Here is a 26,954-nt window from a genome sequence, read left to right on the forward strand (position 1 = left end):
AATTGAACTTGGCCCAACTTTTGCTGCAACGCAATGTCATCCAGCAAGGCACTGTTTTGGCAAATACATCAGATACATGTGAACACACATTCCTGGTGGATTACTTTGTGGCATGAACGCTATATCTTTACTGCGTACCTCAAAATTGTCGAGACATAAGGCAAAATAGTTGCTGCTGTGAGTTGTAAAATCTTGTTGCTGAGTATTACAAACCATTGTGCAGTGTTTTGGTGTCTGATAAGTCTTTAAATGTATTAATCTGTTAATCAAACTGGACTTCCTGGATCGTATTTCATGTCTCTCCGGTACCTTAAACAACATGTCCCCACCAACGCATCCCCCTGGGTTGTTTTAACGCAGGGCTGTTTTCGGTTTGAATCACCCATTCACACACTCATGGCAGCGAGCTACCATGCGCTGGCCTAACCATCAAGAACAAATGGGGTTCAGTGTCTTGCTCAAGGACACCTCAACTGCCAAATGCCATCACTTTCTGGTGATACTATGAGTCCAAGTAACAAAAATCAACTCCCACACACAGTCTTACAAATGTCTAATATGACAAATGACAACAAGCCTGCATGTGTGTGTGTGTATCGTTCACAAGTTTTTTTCTTGTATTGTGGATATAGACATATTTATTGTCATTATGAGAATTAATGTTTTGTATATATCTATATACAGTATATTGTGTGCTTTCCAGTGTAATTTTTGAAGTTTTTACATTTATGCTATTCATGCTTTACATTGTTGTCAATTAACCCCTTGTATGATTGTTTTTCGATGTCTGTTGATCATATTTTGTTCTTGTGTGGGGTTTATTGACATCGCCCAGAGTTAATCATCATTAAATAGTTTTAGGAGTGTGGTTGGTAGTTCATCTGAAAGTGTCTTAAATATATTTTTTCTCTTACCCTGCCCCTACCCAGGTGTAGTTTTCTTTGTGAGTATTTTCATATGTACTGTTTTGCAGGCTTGTTGTCATTTGTTATATGAAGTGCCTGATTGAAACATAATTTTTATTATTTGGACATCACTTATTCTCCTTCCCACCTGTGTGAACATAGGTGTGCAAAGATCACTTTCCCTGTATTCTGATGCTACAAAAAAGCAATTTTGTTTTCTTGACCTCTGTTTTTTTAGTCTATCTTGTATTTTGAACTGAGTAATCCTTCCTAGAGTGTCCAGGAGTTTTATGCCAGTGATGCAGTGATACTTGAGTTTACATAAAGGTTTTGATTTTGTAAAATCAACAAAACAAAACTGCCTACAAAACAGGTGTTTAGATTTGGATCAATGACAAGCTAAGAGTTTGCAGTTTAGATGGGAATCTGTGAGCCAGGAGACAAGTGCGTACCCTGCTGGGTTAGACCTGCCTCTCTGTGTGTACCTACAGAGTCGTGCTGATTTGGCACAATTATCTCTACTCCATCTAGATAGAAAGCTCATTCAGAGCTGAAGGAGACTCACAGGAGACTGCATCCTCTCTAATTCCTCCACTACAAATTCAATTATCTCTTCCATGCTTGTCTTTGTGTCTCCTCCCCTCCCCCTCCTCTCCCTCCGTCTGACCAGTCTTGTACTTCTACTCACTGCTCTTTCTGTGCAAGAGTATATAATGTGCCACGGTTCACAGTAACACACACAATAAATCACCCCCCAGTGTATTCCCATCATCACATTATAAAGCTATTCATTACTTTGAGGAAGCATTAGGGCTGAACGTTTTCTCATGGCCTTATCGTTATTGATTCCAGGATTATATTTCTTCTTTTGGCTATTGCAATGATTTCTGTAGGTAAAAAGCTAAAAAAAAGCATAAAATGAAGGCATTACAACCTTTCTATCTGTTACACAGTTGGCCTGCCCGAAAACTTCAACCTCACTACTTCTGTAGTTACAAAACACAGTGAATTTGGCAAAAAAATAATTGTCTGTCTGTCTGTCGGTCTATCTAGCTATCTATCTAGTTATGCTATGCTATTCTATCTAAATTCAGGTTTTCCATCTTTCTCTGTCAGATCTCCATCAAAGAACATCTGAAGCAGCTGACAGACGCTCACAGGGACTTTGGCCTGCTGCATGGTGAGTAAAACACTTACACACAAATGTGCACACATACTGTGCACACATACCTACCTGCTTACATCAGACTTTTGACAATTGACAAAATACTCAAGAGGTTGTGTGTGTGTGTGTGTGTGTGTGTGTAAGAAAGAGATAAGACAAAATGTCTTAGACAAAATGAGGCTCCCACCTCCTGACAGCATCTCACTCAGTGGCACTCAATAAGTGACGTGTTAGTGAAAGAGAAAAGTGGCACTGCGCTCGACTGTCAACAGGTCACCGAATAAGTGATGAGAGGTTGAATAGATAAAGGCTGCCACTCATTTGGCGGCTCGTTGAGCAGCTATGGTGGTGTATCGATCTGTTTATGCAACTTGTTTTTTTTGTTTTATAACTGAATTCCAATTTGACCCAGCAATTAACCCTATGTGGCTGAGGCTCTCATCCGTATCACAGTGACATATTGATGAAAGCATATAGATTGAAGTCCCTCATTGATTGTTGCATTGAATGAAAGAGATTTATAGGATCTCCTCCGAACAGCGATCATCCAACCATAGTTTAGCAACAATAAGCTTTGGATTTCTCAGCATGCTCAGTGTGGATGAGGCTCTATTAAAAGCGATAGTCTGACGATAAAGAGTTTGGGTCGCGTCTTTTTCTTTAGCCTTTCTAAAACCAAAAATATAAGAACAAAAGTGTAAGGAATGGATAAAACAATGTGTTTGTAGGCTCTAATGTAAGCCGCAAACGTTAGCATGCCTGAATAATACAAACAATAAATCATAAATCTAACCATTGTGTTCCTTGTCCAAGTATGTTTTTCTATTGTGAGCATTTGAACAGGGTTATATTGTTCTATAACACAGTATTTTTCCTACATTTTTCTTATCATACTTTACTATAATACTAGGGCAAATTATGTAATAATTGTAAAAATACAAGAATACAAAGCAGCCACAAGCAACAACTCCCACTGATTCTCTTGCACTTAGTGTTGTTATCACTATTATTTTCTCTAGCCACATATTACAACTGCATGTAAAAATGTAGGACAGTGGAATTGTACAAGGAAAGTGACAAAGGATACAAAGTAACTCTCGGAATACATTAGACATTGCAGATTAATGATGTATAAAAGTGTAAGACTATAAGGATGTTTTTTGTCATTTAAGGATGTCCACCTGGAGCCACTCATCAAACTGCTAGCTGTTTTTTCTCATCAATTCTCTTTAGTTTAATTACAGCTCATCTGCAGAGTAATTAAAAGGACACAGATAACAAAAGATCACAACATCACTCATACGCTCATGGCAGTGATTAAAATTGAAGAACCACAGGGGGGCTTGTTAGAAAAAACTAAGAAAAGAAAGAAAGAGAAAGTGAAATTGACACTTCAGATACAAATTAAGTGTTAACCACTTAATTTGTATCTGAAGTATTTGTATTCTGTACGGTGGTAGAACAGCAACTACGTGCATAAAATACCATGATATAAGAAAACATAGATTGAAATATCCCTTGTAGGTAAAATGAAGTCTTTGGGGATGAGACCCGATTCACATTTGTTTATATATAAATGTTCCATCCAGTTTGATAATGGACCTATATTAGATGTAGCAGGACAGATAGACAGTAATGGGGTTATAATAAAAATGACAGTGATGATGATGATGATGGTGTGGATGATAATGTGAGAACAGTGAAAATGTACACGTTTTTCATATCTTACTGCTATGTTGATTTACACCGCATGTCTTCTGGCAGTTGTCCCACGATACATCGTTCTGTTTTCATCCATCCATCCATCCATTTTCTACCGCTTGGTCCCCGTTAGGGGGTCGCGGGTGACTGGAGCCTATCCCAGTGACTTCGGGCCTTAGGCAGGGCACACCCTGGACAGTGGCCAACTCGTCGCAGGGCGAACACAGACACAGACAAGGACAGACAACCATTCACTCACACATTCATTCAATACGGGCAATTTAGAGTTATCAATTAACCTACACATGCATGTCTTTGGACGGTGGGAGGAAGCCGGAGAACCCGGAGAGAACCCACGGTAACACGGGGAGGACATGCAGACTCCACCCAGAGAGATTGTGTGATGTTGGTCCGGTCCGGGAATCGAACCCACGAACCCACGATCTCCTTATTGGGAGGCAGGAGCTGTAGCCGCTCTGCCACCGTGCACCCCCGTTCTGTTTTCAACGGCAGCAAATTTTACCCATGGGGCACAATAATGTTTATACAGCGGGTAGTTTCAGCCAAGCCATCTGATTGGTCAGAGATGCATTCCAACTGTGCTGACAATTCCCAGAAAGCACAGTCTGCTTTAATGGTTAGTGTGCCAACTCTTGTGGGCATAATAAGTGAGATAATTAGCACTATTTCTTGTTTTTCTGCTGTTTTTCATTATCATGTATATTACTTTGAAGAAAACTTTTCATTACATGTGATGTTTTGGTAACTGCTGCATACACATTTCGTGGATGGGCATGCTTTTGTTAGACCTACAGGATGTTGATCCTGCAGTAAAATGTGTGTGTGAAAGTTTAATAGCCTGCAGACAGTTTAAACAGTTGTTGTGACCCTTGTTTCTCTGTCTCAGCAGGATCTGTAGAGAGCCCCTTCGAGCAGGGCATCTCCCCAAACAACGTGCCCTACTACATAAAGTAAGTACTGACCTCTGAGCTGTGGCCCAGCAGATCTCTTCACTGCTATTTATACAAAACTTTCACTAGCCTACGCACAAATGACCTGACAGGTTAATTTAGTTAGTACTAGTTGAGGCTGACAGATACTCGACACTGGCTAATGGTCTGGTTAAATATAATGGAAGGAACACAAATTTGTAATTTGAGTGTAATAACCTTTTAACAAAGCGAAGTGTGCTTTGCATTGGCACTAAAGTAAATATCCAACCTAAGACAAAAGTTTTTGAAATTGTTTGAAAAATGTGTTGGCATCACATCATATTGCACTTGAAAAGTCTAGAAAGTGCAGAAATGTCTTGAAATGTTTTTTGATCCTGAACTTCAGTAGGGCAACGTCAGTCGACTTCTAGCATCAGCTGCCTCGATAAACTAATGTCAGTAAGTAATCAGGATTAATCCACCACAGTGGAAACTGTTCATTTAAAAATAGTGATCTAGGACTCAACATTAAAACATTTCCTGGGTCTAAGATGCTGTGCTTGTAGATCTGTTAGAGCCTGTGCGTTCAGACAAGGACTTCTACGCCTACATTATGGTGGTGGTGATCAAATTCAAAACACATCTCACAACTCTTCTCCAGTACACCACGGTTTATTCACCAAATGCTTTTGGCTATCTTGCCTTCATCAGGGTGGTGTCAGAGATTGCTGTTCTGTTTCCTTACATACAGTCAATCAAGTCATGTGACTCGATTGACTGTATGTATGCTTTTTAGATTATAAAAGTGTAACTGGGTGCAGTGACACTGACTATGAAAGCACTGATATTTGGCTTAATCGCAGTTGGCCTAAGTGAATGTGGAAGTTATTGAGTCTCAAAACACTAGTCTGAAACTGGTTATGACACAAAATTTGGGGAAAGAAATACATAAATGTAGCACTTCTGTCTGACCTCCACAGTCTGGATGTATAAGTGCTGTTGAGTAATTAAACCCAACTTGTTAGCTAATGATTATAAATCAATCCATGATTTCTTGCATTGTAGTCAGAATAAAAAAGATAATTTCATAAAACTCTGAAACACGTTACTATAAAAGTGGAATGTCGGCCAGGAAAGAAAATAGTAAAGGTTTTTAGATTTCAACCTATTTTAATGGCATTTGATGACTATTTTTTCAACTTGTGACATGTTCTACAGGATCTCCTGGATGGATTTCTGAATTTACTCCTAGTGGTTACAGAAATTTCCAAGAGAAATATAAATTGCCATAAATACAAAACATTCTGTACTTTTTCAACCTCATTTCTCAAACGCAGTACATCTTTCCATCGCTTCATAGTCATAGATAACCCAAACTCACTGTGTAGTACTTTTATGTTCCGCTATTCTTTCTTTGACTTTTCAAATAAGTCATGTCATTCATCTGTTCAATTCAATTTTATTTATGTAGCGCCAGTTCATAACAGAAGTTCTCATTGCACAGAGTTAGATCTGTTAACATATCCATGTGGAAAGGATATTTAGGAAAAGATCTCCAACAAAGAACAGTGAAACATAAAAGTACTACATGTGATATAGGATAACCTGTGTTATGAAATGGCGCTATAAATAAAATTGAATTGGTATAAAAGAGATTCAACCTTGTCACCCACTGACTGGGTAAAATTAAAGATTTCACTTGCTAAAGAACATGTTGAAAAGTTGGTTGTAATGTTATATGTTCTGTATATCTGGTCATTTATATCTCTCTCTCTAAATATTGTATTTTGTAAAAAGATGATAGTTATGTTGTTTTGTATACTTAGTATCTATGGTGATCTATAAGTCACATGACACCACCACCCTGATGAGGGCAAAATAGCTGAAAACGTTTGGTGAATAAAGTTTACTGAAGAAAAGTTGGGTGACACGTTTTAAATTTTGATGGCCTCTCACTGAAGCTCACACTGGCCTGCACCTCACTGCGTGTGCATTCTCAAGGTTCGCTAACAGATTTCCAGAGTAGCCTGTATGAGCAATTGAGTAAACTTGTTAGTCTGTCTGTAAATTTTATATGGGTTTAAAGTCAGAGTTAGATCGACATAACTGAATGAAATTAACATTTCTTTTCACCTTTAGGCGTATTTTGCATTCCGTAATATATACACAAACAGAAACACCTTAAAATGATTGTATATTTTTCTTTAAAAATCCCAATACTTGCTGGAAATAGTGTGATAGTAATCTTTATTTCTTAACTCATGTAGCAGTTGGCATACATAGAAATTCAAACCAGTGAAAGCATTACTGAAGTGATATCCCATTAGCTTGAATGATGTTCTGTCCCAACATCCTGTTTCAGCAGGGTCACATTAAAGATGTGAGATGCAGCCAAAATGTTGTTCCATCCTGACTTTTAATACTTTGAGCTGGATTGACAGTGTGGCACATGTCTGCTAAATGTGTTGTTTAGCCCTTAACTGTTGGCTTGCCTGCTATCTCTTAGTATCTAATGGTGTCTAATATTCATCAATTTAGTCTTTGTGTCTGTCTGTCTTGCTTTGAATAATTAATCTGTTTGTCCTTTCATATACATACAGCAGGTAAAATAAGTATTGAACACGTCACCATTCTTCTCACTAAATATATTTCTAAAAAGCAGATTTTTTTAAAATCAAGAATGTCTGTACATTTTTCCATTCATCCTTCCTTCAATGATATGACGTTTGCCAGTACCGTATGCTGAAAAGCAGCCCCACACCATGATGTTTCCACCTCCAAACTTCACTGTTGGAAAGGTGTTTTGGGTGTGATGAGCAGTGCCATTTCTCCTCCAAACATGGTGTGTATTATGGCATCCAAAGAATTCAATTTTGGTCTCATCTGACCAGACTGTAATCTCCCAGTATGTCACAGGCTTGTCCAAATGTTGTGCAGCAACATCGCAAATCTTGCGAGGAGCACCTGGTCGTGGCTGGTTTATGGTGAAATGATGTTCTTTCCACTTCCGGATTATGGCCCCCACAGTGCTCACTGGAACATTCAGAAGTTTTGAAATCCTTCTGTAACCAATGCCATTAATATGTTTTGCAACAAAAAGGTTGCGAAGGTCTCACGAGAGCTCTTTGCTTTTACCCATCATGAGATGTTTCTTGTGACACCTTGGTAATGAGACACCTTTTTATAGGCCATCAGTTGGGACTGAACCAGCTGATATTATTTGCACTGACAAGGGGCAGGATTGCTTTCTAATTACTGATTGTCTTGGCTTTCCAGGCCTTTTTGCACCTCCCTTTCTTCATGTGTTCAATACTTTTTCCCTGTGTCATTTAACATTATAACACATAACTTAATTTATGGACATCTATGATTTGATTTCTTTACATGTGTGGATTTCATGAGTTGTTACCAACATCTGGTGAAAAATTCATTTCAATAGCACCTTTAGAAATATATTTACGGAGAAAAATGGTGACGTGTTCAATACTTATTTTACCTGCTTTAGTACATTTAATCCTTTATTCGTTGACATTTTACTCATCTGTTGGTCCATCCATCCACCCATACAGTCATCCATCTAGCCATCCATACATTCAGCCCCATATAATGTTAGAGAACCAAAGAGGATCCAAACAGATGTTTAAAGCTGGGACAGTTTTTCTTTGAGACCCAGAAGTGAGTGAATCTTCACATGTAAGAGGGGCAGCTTTACATTTAAATGATCCTGGGTCAGACCAACAGGAAAACATTTGTGGTTGTTGTATTTTATCATTTGCCTCCTGAACAAATAAGCTTGTTTTTCCACTGGTTGGTAGCTGGACTTCAGAATTGCAGACACTTTGACAGTTTGAACCTTGGTCCTCCTGGTCCCCTTGGTTTTTATGTGATAGGTGTTAAAGTTTTAAATCATTGAATCCTTTAATATGATCAGCACAATGCAAGGAGCTGAAGTCATTTTCACACTTAATATACTGTATTGCTGCAACTCAGTTGAAACTATGATGCTAAGTTACTCACATGGCTTAGTTGAAAATTAGTCTCCTTAGTTCAGCCTCTGCCTTTTTGCCCAACTGCTCACATTAACATGATCATGTTAACTCAAAAAATGTATTAAAACGTATACAGCAATATTTCTTCAAACAGCCAGCTAACCCAGATGTTTTGTAAGTCTTGCAGTCCGTCGTTGCCAAAAGACTGCACGGTAGGTTAAAAACATTTCAACATTATTTACTTCATTATGTCTGGAAACATGCTTGTCGAGCAGTTGCGTCCCCTGGTCACGCTGCAGTGCTCTGGTGAATGCTGGGAGACTGTTTACTACTCATCAGCAGATAGCAGAAGTTTTGGAGATGGGGTGTGTTAGCACAGTAGTAAGCACAGTTTTACAACTTCTGCCTCAGCGCTGCAAGGTGCACAAACAGTCATCTAACTGTTGGTGAATTGAGTTGAACATGAGAGATCATTAGGGAAATGTTTTTTGGACCCACGTGCAATCATTTGGCTAGAAATTATCCTCCACAGTTGGATACATTTTATGGATATTTTATGTTTGTCCGTTTTTTTTAGCTGTAATTTAAATTTAATTAAAATAGTTTAGAGAAATGCTATGATAAATCTAGAGGGGCTTTAACCTCTTCAACCCTGCCAGACCTGGCAGTGGCTCCGACTTTACAAACTTATGTTGCTTGGCTAAGCCTTGTTCAGACCCACAGAACTTAATTTTAAATTTTAGTGGATAAATCAAAGTGTAAGCACCATATAGCATATAAGTGTTGGAGCAAACAGATACACAGTGTCATACAATGTAGAGAAAATAAGTAAAGCTAGACCATGTACTGTAACTTTTGAAAGAAGAAATAACACTTCCCTCCTCTTACAAATGACGTTTAAATCATTAGCAATAAAACGCACCCTTACTCAATTCAATTCCCAGCTTGCTAGTATGTTAGCCGTTGGCTACGTCACCAAGCCTCTAGCACCATGTACTTCGCGAATACGCACGGATGAATGTTGATCATTCTTACACTTTTTGATGTGACTGGGCCTTTATCCTGTAAATGTTACATTGTTACTGTAGCCACAATGGTTGCTGTACAGCAAAAATTACATAGGCTTAGCTCTCCACCTCACATTCCTAACTCATTGGTCAAAATAACCCCACAGTGTGCTTGGTCAACCTCACATCCTGCTTCTTCTACAGTCAGAGAGCTTATACAGTAGATTGCACCGGCTTGGTAATCAGCAACTAGCAGTTTGGTGTGTTTGAGTTAACACTTAATGACTGAGTGAGAGAGATTGCATGTAACTGGCACTACGTGCTTGGTTGATCTCAAGAGTTTTTAAGTAACCCGTAGGAGGTTTTTACGTAACTCTTCGTTTGACGTGGAATTAACTGCAAGTGAGAGAAACACATTCAACTGAGAAAGAAAGAGGAGGAAGTAAGGAGGGAAAGAGAAGTGACAGATTCTCCTCTCCACATGCAGAGAGAAAGCTGGACCTGACCAGATGACCGAGACCCTGTGAGTGCCAGATGACCACACACACACTCACACACACCTGTCTGCACACACACAAACATCCTTCACTGTACGCTGCATGCACACACACACACACACACACACATAATACATATATATATAGAAAACATACATACACTGGATTTGTATCATACACTTGCATATTAACACATAAAGATACATTATATGGCCAAAGGTATGTGGACACCTAAACATTACAGTCATATGTGGTTGTTGGACATGTCATTTCAAAACTATGAGCATTAATATGGTGCAATGACAGCCAATGACTATTCTTCATTTACTCAAGTACTGTACTCAAGTACAATTTTGAGGTACTTGTACTGTACTTGAGTAGTTTAATTTTGTGCTGTTTTATAATTCTACTCCACTACATTTCAAAAATATGATGTATTGCTCTTATAAATCCACCCAACTAGTAGTTAAAATTAGCTCCACCTCGACCAGCCACAACATTACTGTAAAATGCTGCTTACATGTAAATGGATCAGTAATAATAATACAATCGTAGCCTATGTAAAAATGTAACTACATTGGCAAAGGCCATTCTGCCTCCATAACAAGTATTTTTACTTTTGATTCCTTTAGTACATTTAGTGTGTAATACTTAGGTACTCCACCAATATTACACAGACTGTAAAGGTCAGTTTACTAGTCATGAGGAGTCCTGCTTAGCCTGTGAAAACAGTGGTATATTGTTGTCTGTAGCTCTGGATCCTGTGTTTTTCGCGCTTGACCCATACTAGGGACTAAAAGTCAGGATATCTCAGCCTGCTGCTTCATTTTTGACCATTCTTTTTTAAATCTGTTTCTTACGAGTCCCCAGGCTTTATGGAAGTGCAATACTAAATCACTGGAGTAGCCCTTTAAGTAGAAGATCTGAATACTTCCACCACTGCCTTTCAGCTACAAGAGCATTAATGAGTTTGGCCTCTGATGTTGACGTGATAAGGCCTGGTCAGTGTTCCAGTTCATCCCAGAGGTGTTGAAATGACGTTGAGGTCAGGGCTCTGTGCAGGCCAGTCAATTTCTTCCAAGAAGAAAAAAGGGAAAATCAATCATCCCCAAACTGTTGCCACAAAGTTGGGACCATACCATTGTCTAAAATATCACTGTATGCTTCATTGGAACTAAGGGGCCCAAACCAAAAAAGCCCCAAAAGTATGCAAAGTTAACTGGGTCCAGTGTCTGCACACTTTTGTCTATATAGTGTACACATTGTAGATTTCACAGACTGCAGCAGCCACTGTGCAAACATACAATACACCCACTCAGGCTATAGCCTCTACACACACTTAACAACACACCCACACTGCATCTCATGCATACAAACACACTCTCATACACATTCAGGGCACAGTGCGACAACATATGGCCGAACAACTGCTTCTCGTGCACAATCACTTGTCTGCTTCTGGAGATGATTTCCTCAAACCTGCAACATCCACCTTGTCACCCTCCACCCTCACCCCTCTCCCCACCCCTCGTCCTATGTGGGTGTGTTTTATTTGCTTCACTGCAAGCAAGCTCCCCCACAGGTGGAGTCCTCAGTTTAAATCACAAACATAGTCAGCTGCAAAACAATGTCCGAGAGCTTAAGATCAGTAATCAGGAATTGTTTGATGTGTTGAATCCATCCCTCTCTGTCCTCTTCCTCCATCTCAGTCTCTCATTGTCTCTCTGCTACACACACACCTACACACACTCAGGTATACTGTTGTGGTGGGATAAAATAACAGTTAAGACTTGTTTATAAATTACAGGCTGTTCTTCTCTCTTTGCTGGAGCAAATATAGCCTACATTTCTCAAGCCTTGAACACTGATTCCCAAAGCAAAGAGACCCTCCTCTTCCTCCCTTTTCTCTCTTCCTGTCTCTCCTCTCTTCTCTCCTGTGTGCCTTGTAAAAGCAAAAAGCGCCTTTTTCTCTATCCTTCTCCGCCTCTCTTCCCTTTTTGTTTCTTCCTCTTTTGCTTCCTTTCTCTCTCTCTCTCTCTCCATGGCCTTGGATGTGGGAATCTGTGTGTCTTGAAAAGCAAAGAGCCTCCCTCTCTCTTTCTCTCTCTCTCTCTCTCGTCAGGGAGGTGAAAAACCTCCACGGATGGTGTCGAGGCTCCTTTGCTTTCAGAAACAGCGGGATGGGGGGAAGGGAGGCAGAGGCAGGGAGCCTGAGCTCCGCCTGGTCTAGTTGAGCTGCATCAAGCGTCCTAGAAGCAGACGGTACCAGACCGAAAATGTGCTGAGTTTAATTTCAAAATAAAGGCGTCAGCTAGCTCGGGTGGTTCAGTATTGCTTCATTTTTTTCTTAAAATATTTTATGTGACCATTAAACTTTTTAGCTATGTCCAGTTATTTAGCCATCAACAGCCAAGGCAAGATTAACCCACTTGGGTACCCTGGGACAAAAATGACCTGGGGCCCTCGAATGACCCCTAAAGCTCTTGTTATTTTGATTTTAGTTTATATTGCAATTTAGTGTCACACTAAGTGAACCTGAGACTTTTGGGGCCCCTTTAGGGTCTGGGCCACTGGGGCAGTTGCCCACCTGGCAGGGTTGGTAATCCAGCCTTGATAACAATTTATGCCTAAAATTAACTTTGACACACTGGCAAAAAAATATTTCAATTACCTGCTTTATGAAAGACGTGTTGTTATATTCATGGCAGTTCAGACTCCACATGGTATCTTGCTTATGGCTATATGGAATGCATGCTGTAAAACGAACATTTCAAGTAAAAGCATCTTGCAAAACATTGTTTAGGTTTTGTTTTTGTTTTTTTACATTTTGTCGCATTTCAGTTTTTATTTCATAGTATGAAAGTGTAGAGAGACAGTTAACACAGGGGGAGAGAGGGGGTGTTGACATGCAGCGAAGGTTAGGCTACCTGTTAAAAGCCACCAGCTAAAAGGAATGCAGTCTTTGTTAATAATTACGCCTGTTCTTTTCCTGCTATGACACGGCAAAATGTCTACCCTGAAAAGGGTCTATTGTTCTTCCATTTTTTTTTTTTTTCTGATTGACTGCAAAAGGAAGCAAGTATCTTTATAGGCATTCAAGGTATTCTTTGTCTCTGGGGTCAATCCACTTAGCAAGTTAGCGTGCTAAACTTGCGAGATGTTAGCAAGCTAAACAGGTGTGTAAATAGTGGTTTTGTTCGTGAGGCTAAAAATCTGTTAGCTAGGCTAAACGGCTAAAGGCAAATTCAGCTAGTGAGCTAACTAAACAAGAACAGCACAGGAACAAGCTGGCAATGCCCTGGGACTGGGTAGGGAGCTAGCTCACCTTCTGTCGGACACTTAAATCACTAGCAAGGGTCCCGCAAAGAGACAGATTATAAGCAGTTAGGTGAATATGTTTGTGACTTAATTATTCCCTAAAATTGTACCAAGATGATTTTATAGAGCACTGCTGAGATGATGTTGAATTTAGTCACATGCATTTTTCCATCCACCTAAATCTAGGTGGGACCAATATCTCTGTGAATAGGTTTTTCTCATGTTCACTTGTAGGCCTAGTTTGTCCAAAAAAAAGCACAGCATCTTTCTCACTGAAGCTTTTATTTTGAAGCAATAAGTGGAAGTGGTCTTTGTTGTATTCCGGCAGGATTTGACTCTCGTGTCTCGCGAGCCAGTCAGCCTCTGCAACCCACCGCTGCCGCTTGCAGAGGAACACACACCGACACACATATACACACAACGGTAATCTCGGACGCCTCTCTCCTGTGGTAGAGGACAGTTGGTCAGACCGCGGAGGGGGTCGGGATATTTCCACGGTTCTGCCCGGGAATCGGTTCATTTCTACCGGACGCGGAGCGCTCTGATCGGCCGGCGATGCGGGAGCAGCTTCGGAAGTGAGTGCTGGGCTGGGGACCGTTTATGGGGTGATAAAGAATGGTGATGGTAATTGTGCTGGTCGTAATGCAGTAAACACATTGACTGTGGGTTTTCATCGCAAGCAGAGAGGCGTTGAGCTGGGGCATTATTTCACCTGTACGTCCAGAAAATAGGCTTGTGAATGTTTAAAAATTACGATTTTGGACATGGGGAAATAGATGTTCTCTCTTCTTGCGTGCTGTTAACCCATATCTACAATTCAAAATTAATATCGAATTGATGTCACCTAGCATGTTCAAATACATTTTGTGGCCAATTTTGAAGCATACAGCCATAAGTTTAAAACATATTTTTGCATTTAAAGAATAGAGCCCATAGCGCATGAATGGGAAAACGGAGACGTTAATTTTTCCATGAAAAGACAGGCAAACGGTTTTATTTGGTAGCCATTAAACCCAACCAGACCCTTCCGTCACAGTGGCTGTTGGTCGTGGTTGTTGCCGGGGAACCAGGCGAGGTGTGCGGCCAGTCAGACTCTTCAACCCGCCGTCCCCTCCGGATAGTTGAACCGTGCATTTCCTAATTCTAAATCCTTTCTATGTAACGTTACTGTTCCGCTGGCTAGTTGCTGTAGTGTTGGAGTAAGAAGAACAGACTGCGTGTGTTGCCTGCGTTTATTTGCCCGTATGTGTTTGAATTTGGCCCGACGAGGAATTGTGTTAATTTATGCGTGTGTGTGGTGCGTTGGCTGAGCTTTTGCAAGAGAAAAGAGCCCTACCGAGCAAAGCAGCAATGTGTCACTGTGTTGCATTCCTTCACAAACGCGCACACTGAGGTGCAAACACAACCATCTCCGTGCCAGCAAAGCAGCCCGTGTCTGGATCAGTGCGTTTTTCCACGGCGTGTGTGTGTGTGCGGAGGTTTGCACGGCGATTTAGATGTGCTGCGTTGGTCTATTTTCGGCTGGGAAATAACGCCAGGCCTCATTTTTCAGCGCAGACAGCGAGTTTTTAGGTTCTTCTTGTGTGTCCTGTTCATCCGCGGTCCAGATCATAAGCTCATCAGTCGGTAGCAGTAAAGTGGATGTCCTGCACTGACACTACATGGATATCTATGCATATGTGTGTGTGTGCACTTCAGGAGTTGCTGAAATGAGAGCAGAGGATGTAGGCTGGCTGGTGCAGATTTTTGGCACCAATGTGATTGCAGGTGTGTGTGTGTGTGTGTGTGCACTGATTAAATACAGCTGATGGATAAAAAGCCTTAACACACACACACACACACACACACACACACACAGAATCAACTCTAGTTGCTGGATAGTGGTGCTGACATGCTCAGGCATGCTTGTTATGTCTTGTGTGTGCTGCCTTTGTATTTGGTGTAGATGATTATCAACCACAAGCCTATTTCAGCCTAATCTGTGGTTTTTAGGGGAGAATCTCTGCATTTGGAGACAGTGGTGGAAGAAACTTTCCCAGATTCAAGCTGCAGGTCTTCAGGTGTTTGAATTACTTACAAAAAATTATACTGGCTCTGTATAATTGCACCAAGAAGACATTGTGATATTTCTGTATCAGCATGTGGGAACAAATGACTCTGGCATAAATGTTTTCACTTGGTTGAAATGTCTTCAAATTGAGAAAGAAGTTTTGACCAGCAGCTGTCAGAAAAGTTTTAAGATGATACTTAATAACTATCTTCCTAAATCCTCAGGGGATAATTAACTCACCTAAATCCTGCAGCTCAAAGCCCAAAATGTAAAATATGAATGTCCGGCACTACAGAGCAAGAGAAGAGCTGCTTCTGTTTTCTCTTCTTCCAGACTTTCTCGGCGAGCTGTCAGATCCACCGCAGAAAAATTTCATCCCATATTTCATGTATGAAAGTGGCTTCTGTGCAGACTAGTAATCAGTTATTAGTATGATTCTACTCTTTTTCAAAGTGATTTTCTTCGCCTCTGAAGGCCTCAGGTTGTGTTTTAAAATGATGAAAAATGATTTCTTGTGTGTAGAGAGCTAAACGTAATGAAGCATACCCGCATTTAGTCTTCAGTCAGGCTGGGTAGATAACCTGCACTCAGCCTGCACACAGACATTCAGTACCATCTGATTGTAGTGATGCCGATGACAGATTTCACTAGTTCAAAAAGGGTTGATAACATAGCCAATGAGCTGTTCCACAAGCGAACAGTTGTTCCAAGTGTTATCTATAATCACTTATATTTACCAGTGGTTTCAACCTCTGGCATCAAAATATTTTTTCTCCCTCCGTTCATGCAATTTCACATTGATTATTACAGCAAGCAGAGGCTGTGAAAACAAAACATTTGCCAAAGGTCACAAAGTAAAATGTGTGAGGAATGAATGTGTTCCATTTGGGTTAAATCATCTCTTTGTTGAAAGTTGAACCCCTGCAGTATGAGGACTGTATGTTTTTCAGATTACAAAAGGTTTATGGTGGGCAGGCCCCCTCCTTTCCGTGCACGCAGCTGATAATGTATAAATGACACGTGTGTGATAAGTGACAAAGCCATAATTTTCACTGGTACGCCTTCAGTTCATACAGCAGATAGAACTCAGCCAATGTTTCTAAAGTTTAACTGCTGGACATAAAATGTTTCCTAATTCACTGAAAAGCTCACTCTGTCTGTGACCTGGATGCTTCAAATTTCCACATCGACACTTGTGTTCATTACATACTGGGCCGTAATTGGCTCCAAACTAGTTGTGATGCCATAAATACTGCTGTTATATCCTGGAGCGTGTTCAGCCCCGACATAACATAGCAAAACATTTATTTAAACGGAAATGGTGATGCGTTGAACATCCTGTTGTGTTACGCAAGCATTGCAACTATGGCAGCTGAGAAGGCCATTCTTTGCGTTCTTTTCTAATAATTTTCGGAGCCGGATGAAATCAGTTTAAATATGTGTTTAATACTACATAATACCCTCATAATACCCTGTTACAGTCACTGCCCTTGCCGTCCAGAAGAGCAGAGAACATCCCAATCAAGTTAAGGGGTATGTGGAAACTGTGGGGCGTGGTCTATAGGCCTGTACACATCGCTGCTGATTGGGTAACACCTCTGACACACCCACCAAATGAGAGAAAACGTACCTTTAAGCTTGTTTCGTTTCACACTGTTTCGAGGAAATGTGTCGCTCAACCCGTAAACCGTAGCCAAACGGTGCACACCGCTTTCAGATTGAACGTGTCCTAGGTGTTAAATTGAGATTTAAGCTATGAAAGAGACAGTTTCCTCCTCCAACAGATGAATGTGAAAACAAACTCTGCACAGCAAAACACAGTTTTGACCTGGACGGGGACTTTCATCAGCACGGATTTTAAAATTCAATTAATCTTCAATTAATCTATCATTCATTTATAATGCAAAAGTTCCAATAATTATGTGGTTTCAGTTTCTCACGTAAGAAAATTGTTCAGCTTTTCTCTGTTTCATGAATATAGTTTTGGGCCTTGGACTGTTGGCAAAAACAAACCATTTGAAGACGTCCCCTTGAACTCTGTGAAATTGTGATGGCCGTTTTCAATTCAGTTTTATTTATACAGCGCCAATTCATAACAGAAGTTATCTCATTGCACTTTTCCAATAGAGGAGATCTAGACCATACGCTTTACAATGTTATTTACAGAGACCCAACAAATCCCACCATGAGCAAGCATTTGGCGACAGTGGCAAGGAAAAACTTCCTTTAAGAGGCAGAAACCTTGGACAGAACAAGACTCAATGGTGGGCGGCCATCTGCCGCTCCCATGTTAGGTTTTGAGAGAGAGAGAGAGGTTTTGGGGGTAGAGGGTGGGGGAGAGGAAGGCACAGTTTTAAGACATTATATAGACCAAATGATTAATCGATTAATTGAGAAAATAATCAACACATTAATCGCAAAAAAATCATTAGTTGCAGCACTGATTCAATTTATTATCACATAAGATAAAGAAGAGCAGCAAATCCTCACAACTGAGAAGCTGTACCAAGGAAATGGCTTAAATGATTGATTATCAGAATAGTTGCAGATACATTTTCTGTTCATTGACAAATTGATTGATCAACTAATTGTTTCAGCTGTAGACATTTTTATGACAATCTAATTTGTAATAATGTAATGAGTATTTTAATTGTGGTACTAAGTTATTAAAATGGCGGTGATATTCTGTATTTTTCTTGTCAATAAATCCCATGTGCAAAGCCAAACCAACAATGAATGTATCCTACTAACTAAGTATTGTATGTGTGTATCCAAAGCCGGATATATCTTATTCCTCAGTGCCATAGAGCTCCATTGTTGTCCAAAAACTATTAAAAACACATCAGTGAGCCATACTGTTGCACTGGGTGACATGTTCCATTACCATGAACACACACACTGTGGTTTGTTTTGACTCAGTCCCACATGCTGCCAGAAATACTCACTAGAGCACCAAATGTGGATTCGTCTACAGCTGAAAATAGTCCCCAACAAATGCACTATCCTCCTGTTTGAGTAATGTTTGTTAAAATCCACAGTGACCAGTTGTTTTAGGAAATTACTGGGGCGGGGGTTGGGTTAAAAATGAAACTATATATTAGTAAGGCACTCTTAAAGATTTATATCTTCAGTAGGAACCAATGGGCTTGGGGCTAAGAGCCACAGACAGGGTACGGAAGTCTGAAAGTATTGAGAGACAGACTAACACACTGTTGGTCCGTCTCTTCCAGCTGGATGATGGTCTTTTCATGGGATTTGTTTATAATAACAAAAATATAGAACAACACCTGAATTATCCTTTTAAAAAAATCTCATAATGTTAAATTAAGATGCAACTAAGTGCATTAAGTGCAACTAAGTTATCATGTTTCTAAAATAGTAACTCATTGTTATGATAAATTATCACAAGGAGAATAATTAGTTATCTTTTAGCTCTGTGTGATCCCTCAGGTTTTGTCGGTACTTTTAGGTTGTCTTTCACAAACAGCTTCCTCTCATATCCAGCTGATGAATATGGCTTTCATGCTTTTTAGCCTGCTTTTTCTCTTGTTCACATTACATCCCTGAAGGCCATTGTCTGAGCTCATTCAGATGCCTGGTGTGCAGGAAACATTCTGTCGGGGCTCACTCTCAATGATAGGCAGAGGAAGACATCGCCATAGACCATAAACCACCTTTAATCATTCATCCAAGAGCCATAATTGACTGCAGCGAGAAGTGACACTCGTGTCTCTGTGCAGATCCATTATTTAAAACGCCTATCTGTCACTGCCGCAATAAGCTATTCAGCTGCCTGTTAACTGCAATATGTAGCATTGTGTGTTCACACGTGTGTGGGTGGGTGTGTTATTGTGTCGGCACGTGTGTGTGTTATCGCTGTCAAAAATGACTGCAGTTCTCTCAGACGACTGTTATGTTGCACAGAGAAATGTTCTATATTTCTTGGGGGGAAAAGAGGCCTTGAGAAATAATCTGATCATATTCAGACTTATTAGTGCCAACATGAGCTTGTTTTTTAGCTTTTAGTGTAATGTCTCAATAATTATTGGATGGATTGCCATGACATTTGGTTCAGACATTCATATTCCCCACAGGATGAATTGTAATAACTTTCCTGATCTTTCCTCTAGCGCCATCATCGGGTCCAAATTTTAATTTGTCCAATACCTTGGTTTATGATCAAATACCTGCAAAACTAATGACATTCCCATCACCCTCAGCTGTACTTTATGTTTACTGCTAATTAGCAGTGTTAGCATGCTAACACGCTAAACTAAGATGGTGAACATTATACCTGCTTTACAGCAGCATGTTAGCATTGTCATTGTGAGCATGTTGTAGGGCTTCCCCCTAAACGGCGATAATTTGAATCATCAGTCAAGACATCTCCGAGTCAACTTGCATTTTACCAGTCGAATCACTGCACTTTATTTTAGCTGCGTCAGTGTACACAGAGCTGTGATGGGAACGGAAAAGGGCAGGGTGACGCAGAGTAGCCTGACTCGTTTCTTTTCACTGCTCCGACGCTCTCAGTTAAACTACTTTTGAACCAGACAGTGGTACCTCCTGTACCACCGTCAAATGTGGTGATTCACCCGACTGAGTTGTCAGCAGCCAATCAAAGATCTCCCCGGTGCAGGATTTTATAACTGAACTCTAACCAGTACGCACACTTTGTATTTCTTTGACTGTGTATAAATGTGATGTTTTCACATCACAGATGATGAACAAAGGCAATATAACGTGAGTCTTACAGGTAAAACATGACACTCATGTAGGCTGATATAGGAGTTGAGGGCTGGTGGGCTGCAGTGTACTGTAACTGTACTAGGTGGAGGCTATTTCAAAAATTGTACTCAAAGTATAATTACGAAAAAACATCAGCAATAACGTTGTGTTTTATAAAAACAAAGCACATCTCTAGATAGGAAAAAGCATGAACCACATGCACATGACAAATTAAAATACCAAAGTCGACACCCCCTCCGAGTCGATGTATCTCATTTATGTATTATTAGATCTGGATACCAGACCCAAAGATGGTGCCTATTCATTCCAATGAGAATTGCTCGCCTGGTGCACACGCCAAAAATGTTTTATAGCTTCCGGGTTTCCTAACGGAGTATGCGTCCCACTAAATATGCACAGTAGTGTTTCTCCCGCTGGCCCCACCCGTGAGTTCCCGCATGGCCCATAGACTTTACATTATAGTGACGTCACAGATTTTTAAATCGGTTTTCTCGGTTTAAGGACAGTTTTACAAATATAAAACCCCCATAGATCAAAAACTCATAACAGAAAGAGTCATAATTGACCTTGTTTGCAGTTTGAGGTGTCCTGTCAACAGTTTTACAGGAGTCTCTTTTATAATGGTGGCCTATGGGGAAAATTCTTTTTGGGCTGCAGGGGAATTTTTCGTTGCAATTCCAGTGGCCACTGGAAAAAATTGGAAGCAAGGCTGAGCAGCAGCGCTGTATCCAGTTCTTATTATACGTTCATGATGCATCTGCCTGATGTTAACATTTAGCACAAAGCACTGCTGTGCCTAAGTACAGCCTCACAGAAACGCCAGTATGTAGACTCTAATTTAAAATTGTGCAATATAGCCCACTGAGCTATTGTGAGCTATTTTTGTCTATAGCATGCTCATTTTTATCATAGACACTTCAGACCAACTATACATTACTCTGGGTCTCCTCCCGTTATTTCCTCATCCTCAGTGTTTTTAAAGAAAAATCATGCAATATGGCCCAATGCAATTCTGACTCATATTTTCCCACTGTTAAAACCTATTTCTTTTTCCACCCAAACCTTTAACAGTTATACAGCTTTTATTTAAATTCAGTTTAGACTTTTTTCTATTTTTGAAAGTGAGGTTCAAATCCTGCTTCATTATATGATGAATTTAGGCACATGATTAAAATGTTATTTGTATATTTTGTGAGCAGCTAACCTGCGTATAAATGGCAGTAGAAAACAATTGAACACAGAAAATGAAGCAGTCAAGACAATGACTAACTTCCTGTGGTACCTCAGGTATAAATCTGAATCCAGGTATTTTTGTGAAATAAACAGATAGTCACTTTGCCTTACACTCCTACAATAGACACTCATAACAAGAACATGTATATTTACAGTATTGCCAAAATCCAGTCAACACTTCTTTGACCTTTATTTATTGCCAGTTTATTGTGTGTACTGTTTTTGGCCGCAGTTCTTTAGCTGTTTCATCCCAATGAGATCCTTAGTTTAAACCGTTATTGTCTCTACTGGTTTCTATCTCTGTTCGCGGTGGGAAATCGTGGGTGGGGGGGATGTGAATGTTGAATGCGCTTCCCCTCCCTCGTCAGCTTCAATCAGATCGCCCTCGAGCAAGGCAGTGAATCCCTGACTGCTCTGCCAGAGCCGCTCAGTGTGCAGTACTTTATCTTTTGACAGTTTACGATGCATTATCAACACTTTGGCTTGTCCTGGGGCCATGATACATTTTCTAGGGAGACAGTGTCAGCTTTCGAAGAGCATAAAAAGAGTCAACACTAGAGATGCTTGATTCCTGCAGGCCACCAATGATATATGATTGTTCTGTTGTGTTTTGTCTTTTGTTCATTAATCCCAATGGAACATCTGGTGGGAAGTGGTAGGACTGCAGTTCTGTATTTTGTAGACATATATGGAACAATGTGTGTTCGTCAGGTATTTTGGTGTGAATCTGTGTGCTAATGTTGGGAAAAAGATGCAGTATCATCCTCCTCCAAACAAATAGCTGGTTTCCTATAGGAGGCTGAAGCTGCAGTGGGTGGTGGAGACAGATAAGGTGTTGAGGTCAGGTAGGTGGTGTTGCAGAGATGGGGGCGGGAAATTTGATGTTTGAAGTTAATGCAATAGTGAAATGTAATGCAATACTTTATTGATCCCTTTAGGGGAATTCTTTTTTGGCAAGGCTCCCTTCTACAGATTGCAGGATTAGAGACAGAAAAACTCCCCAGGAGCTGGGAGGGTTTCTGTGTCCTGCTCAAGGACACATGAGCAGGGATGGGCTCAAACCCCAGGTCAAGAATTGCCTCTCACTAATCATCAATATTTGGAGTTAAAATCACATAAAAAGGTATTATGTAGCGGTATTTTGAAAACCCCTTAGGAGTGTTTCATGAAAGAGGAGAAAAAAATCGAGTCCAGCTTAAACCTCTTCTACCATCATTTTAAGACTTCTCCAGTTTAGGCCGTGATGTCATCACAGATTTAGACCTAGTTTTAGATATAGTCCGACCGATTACTGGATTTTTTTAGGCTGATACTGATATCAATATTTGGAGGACACACTGAGTGGGAAAAATAAGCAGTGCTCTCTTCTTGAAAACACTTTCAAACCTAGTTTTTTGTCTGTACTGCAGTTTCTCATTAATTCAATTCAATTTTATTTATATAGCACCAATTCATAACAGAAGTTATCTCATTGCACTTTTCCTATAGAGCAGGTGTAGACCGTACTCTTTATAATATTAATTACAGAGACCCAACAAATCCCACCATGAGCAAGCATTACTTATCGGCTGACATATTCAACGATACAGATATATCTGCAATAAGCTAATATCGTCCGATATGTCAGCATGCCTGATTTATCTGTCTAGCTCTAGATTTATCAGTCATTGATGACAGAAAACATTGCAAAATCACAACCATAGAACAAGAGCTGATAATGCAGTTCTACAAAAACACGTGCTTTAGGATATTGTGATGGGCATTTCTCAATGTTTTCAGATGTTTTATAGACCAAACAATTAATTGATTAATGGAGAAAATAATCAGCAGATTGATATATAAAGAAAATAATCAATAGTTGCAGCACTAGTATTGAATCCGAATCCTTTCGAATCTCTTATCCAGTCTAATCAGGTTCAGCTTTCAACATTTGCAAGTAACTAACTCAAACTCAAAGATTCAGTTTAGACTTGGACTGCAGCTAGCGATTATTTTAGTAATGGAGTATTCTACCAATTATTCCATTGATTAATTGAGTAATTGGATAAGAAATACTGTTTAATACTTTATTAAAGAGCAATAGTAAATATGCAAAAGAGAAAGTAAGACAGGTCTAAAATAAACAACTAATTGGTTTCCTTTTTAGAAAAATCTAAATTTTTATTGCTTAAATTGCATACAAATATCTTTCAAAACTAAACCATTTTTGTGCATTTAAGTGCCAAATACATTCTGGGTTTTAAAGAAAACATGTTCTGAAATGCAAAAATAAACACCTTTTGCTTTAAAAAAGATATATATACTTAAGTTTCAGAACTACAAGTTTCAACCTAACTACAGCTCAGGCATAACATAAGCCTTTACTGTCTTCTTCGTTGCATTTGTAGGAAGCAAAAACGAGTGGACAGGAACTGTGACTATCGTAATAATAAATAACATGAGTGAAGCTCAGGCTGTCGCAAATTGACTGCAGCTTTTTATTTTCTGTGGTTAATATCTTGAACAAAACCTAACTAACTTAGGGACATCATAACTAGCCACCACATTGATTTACATTGTTAACTAGCCGTTACATATAGCCATAATTAACGTAGCCTTGTATCGGGTCCGCTCTGTGGACTGGATGCATAGACTGTAATGTTATGCTTTCTGCTGAGATGCTGAAGCATAGACGTCGTGCTGTTGTGGTAGGCTAGTTCAGTTTCAGAGTTTTCGTGGACGCTTTCTGTCGCTTTCTCTGCCCTGTCTCTTCTCTGCGCCCCTCGCTATTTTCTCTCTCTTCCTCCTCTTTGTAATCCGCGCTGTCAAATCACACCAAAGACTCTCTGAACCGTTTTTGATCACACACACGTTGTGTGACAGTAATAATCATCCATGCAAAACACAGTGCGCTGTGTATAGTTATATGGATTAAACTAAGCTTCGATGCAAAATATTGGAATCAATGATTTTTAGTAATAGGGTTACTCAAGTTACTCGAGGAATCGTTTCAGCCCTAGTTTAGACCTGTAATAACATTTTATTGGCCAGAAACACTGCAGTCTTGAGTTGCAGTCTAAATAATGTTCACAACCTGTAGCTCCAACCTTATCTTAGCCGGATAAGATCTGAAATGTTGATTAAATGTATCATTACCAGCTACTTGACCTAAATACTGGGGGTCCTGAATCAGGACTGTTATAGCTTAAATTATTGATATGAAGAAAGTTTAACTCTTTCCTGAAATTGATCTTGATGTGACGCAATCAGATTTCTTCAGAGAAGAGATGCAATTGTGTTTGTTAGGTTGAAGTACAAAAACATACGGTATCACGGTCATAGAATGTGTTTTAGAGTGATGTTTCTTTTCCTTTGGCTTGCGGAGAACACATTAAGCAAACAGCTGAAAGTTTCATTTTAGCTATTACGTAATGTTAATGTTAATTAACGTCAGTTAGCGACAGTTGATAAAATTTGTTATAAGTGATGGCTTAAAAGGAGAAGTTGCTAACATGACATGAATGTTTTGTACATTGATATGACTCCTCACCTTTTTAATAGCAAATAAGAGGTTCAATAAGAGATTTGTTAGTATTGGAACTTAGGGAATTGGGGTATTTTAACAACCTGTAACCGACAATCGGATCCAAGCCTATCCTAGACCAGAGCTTTTTCCACTCCACATAAACAGGTCATGTTAAAAATCCAGTAAGAATAAAATGCTTGTGTCAGTGCTTTGTTTTTGTCAAGGTACCAAGTGTGGTCACAGTTTCCTTTTAAAGGTTTTCCAATTGAAAGTTCCAACAGAAAGTAAAACTTGTCTTTGACCAGGTTTGACTGAAATCAGTGCTCTTGATTTTGAAGTTTGAGACTTAATGAGGGTTAAGTCTCGTCCTCCAAGGATGTCATTTAGAGGACATCATGTTCAATACAGATATATTTATGGGTGTAACAGTACACAAAATTCATGGTTTGGTATGTACCTCGGTTTTGGGGTCACAGTTTGGTACGTTTTCGGTACAACAGGGAAAACAAAACAATGCAGAAAATAATATTATTATCATTAACTTGAAAAATGTAAACATTTAATGGTGGCTCATTGGCTATAATTCTTACTGTAAGAGAGGCAATTACTGGCATATTGTAAATAAGAAAAAGTAAATAACAAAAATAAATAACACAAATGTCAGTAATGCTCCATTGTAAGACCTGATAATTCCTGAACAACTGCAGCTTGTGCTGGTTTATACAGGGCAGCACAACGGACTGAGTAAAATGCACACGTGAAGGCACATTATAGCGGGGCTCGAGCACTTTGACCAGATGCTTAAATTCTGTATATTCTCTACGACAGAGAATGGTCCCAAATCTGCTGTGATAAACACTCCTATAGCATTAGTTATTACTTTAGCACAGTCTGAATCTGCAGTGAGAGGCTGATTGAATGCTGTGGGGCGAAGGACTCGCCTGTCTGTCTTTATCTCGTTCCACTAATCGACACATTCGGGTGATGCCGTCGTAAATGACATGTTTGAAGTGTTTCCACAGACATACTTGACTTCAATTGAACAATGTCAGCATACAATTTGACACTAAATCGTTGTCCATTTTCGCTGGAACTAACCGGGAAACCGGAATGCTCCCATACAATGGATCTAAATGACATGGGAGGACCCTCCAGCTCTGGTCTCTTTGTGTTTGCCATTCAGAGGCATCGACACTACATGAGCTTGACTTAATCAGGCTAAGCCGACTAGCATGTTATAGCTGATAGACAACAACGGGTGCACTGCCAAAACTTTCCAGGGAAAACTTGCTCATACAGTCAGGAATATGTTTTCGACATTTTTTATGTTTTGGCCATTGTGCCACACCAGAGTACATTGGAAATTTTATAGGAATTTAGATCATTACAAAGCATACCAGCCAAGTACAGTATCTGTTGTTTTCTTGTCCAGCAGGACACTGGGCTCAATAAAACAGCCTCTCCTTCCACAGGAAGATGTATTGTTCTGTGACTCATTGATTGGTTCTTGACCTCTGGGGTTGAGAATCAGGGACTGAGATCATCTCAGTTTTATGTGAAAATAGAAGTGCTCTTTATTACTGTTGTTTGCTTCTGAGCAGCTGATGTAAACAGCTGCAAGTTACCTGCCTTGCTCAAGGACATCAGGGAATTGAAATACAACACTTTCTTGTCAGAAGCCCACATGTCTTACGTGTTTGATGCTGCATGGTTATTAGAAGCATTTGTCCGAGTGGCTCGGAGCAGCACGCCTGACGACGAGCTGAGTGACTGAGCTACTGTTTGCACAGACTCTGAGCTTAGAGGATTTTTAAGTAGCTCTTCACCATGGGACCCCTCTCCTCATTATTTGGAGTGGGAGAGGGGCAGAGAGGCAGGAGAGATAAAACAAGGGCAATGCGGG

General features: G+C 39.9%; 1 protein-coding gene across 21 annotated transcripts in view; it reads left to right on the top strand.

Annotated features, from left to right (window-relative positions):
* The window catches only part of dmd (dystrophin), a 419,464-nt gene that overhangs the window by 343,426 nt on the left and 49,084 nt on the right, over positions 1–26,954 (top strand). For 10 of the 21 annotated variants that reach the window (XM_044188364.1, XM_044188362.1, XM_044188354.1 and 7 more), the window contains 3 exons: positions 2,022–2,085; positions 4,679–4,742; positions 10,187–10,222. In XM_044188364.1, the coding sequence (XP_044044299.1) occupies positions 2,022–2,085; positions 4,679–4,742; positions 10,187–10,222 (164 nt within the window). Of the gene's footprint in view, positions 1–2,021; positions 2,086–4,678; positions 4,743–10,186; positions 10,223–13,849; positions 14,090–26,954 lie in introns of those variants that run through there. The other 11 variants (XM_044188369.1, XM_044188359.1, XM_044188365.1 and 8 more) reach the window with 4 other exon arrangements.

Source organism: Siniperca chuatsi, linkage group LG24, assembly GCF_020085105.1.
Source record: "Siniperca chuatsi isolate FFG_IHB_CAS linkage group LG24, ASM2008510v1, whole genome shotgun sequence".
NCBI classification, from domain to species: Eukaryota; Metazoa; Chordata; class Actinopteri; order Centrarchiformes; family Sinipercidae; genus Siniperca; species Siniperca chuatsi.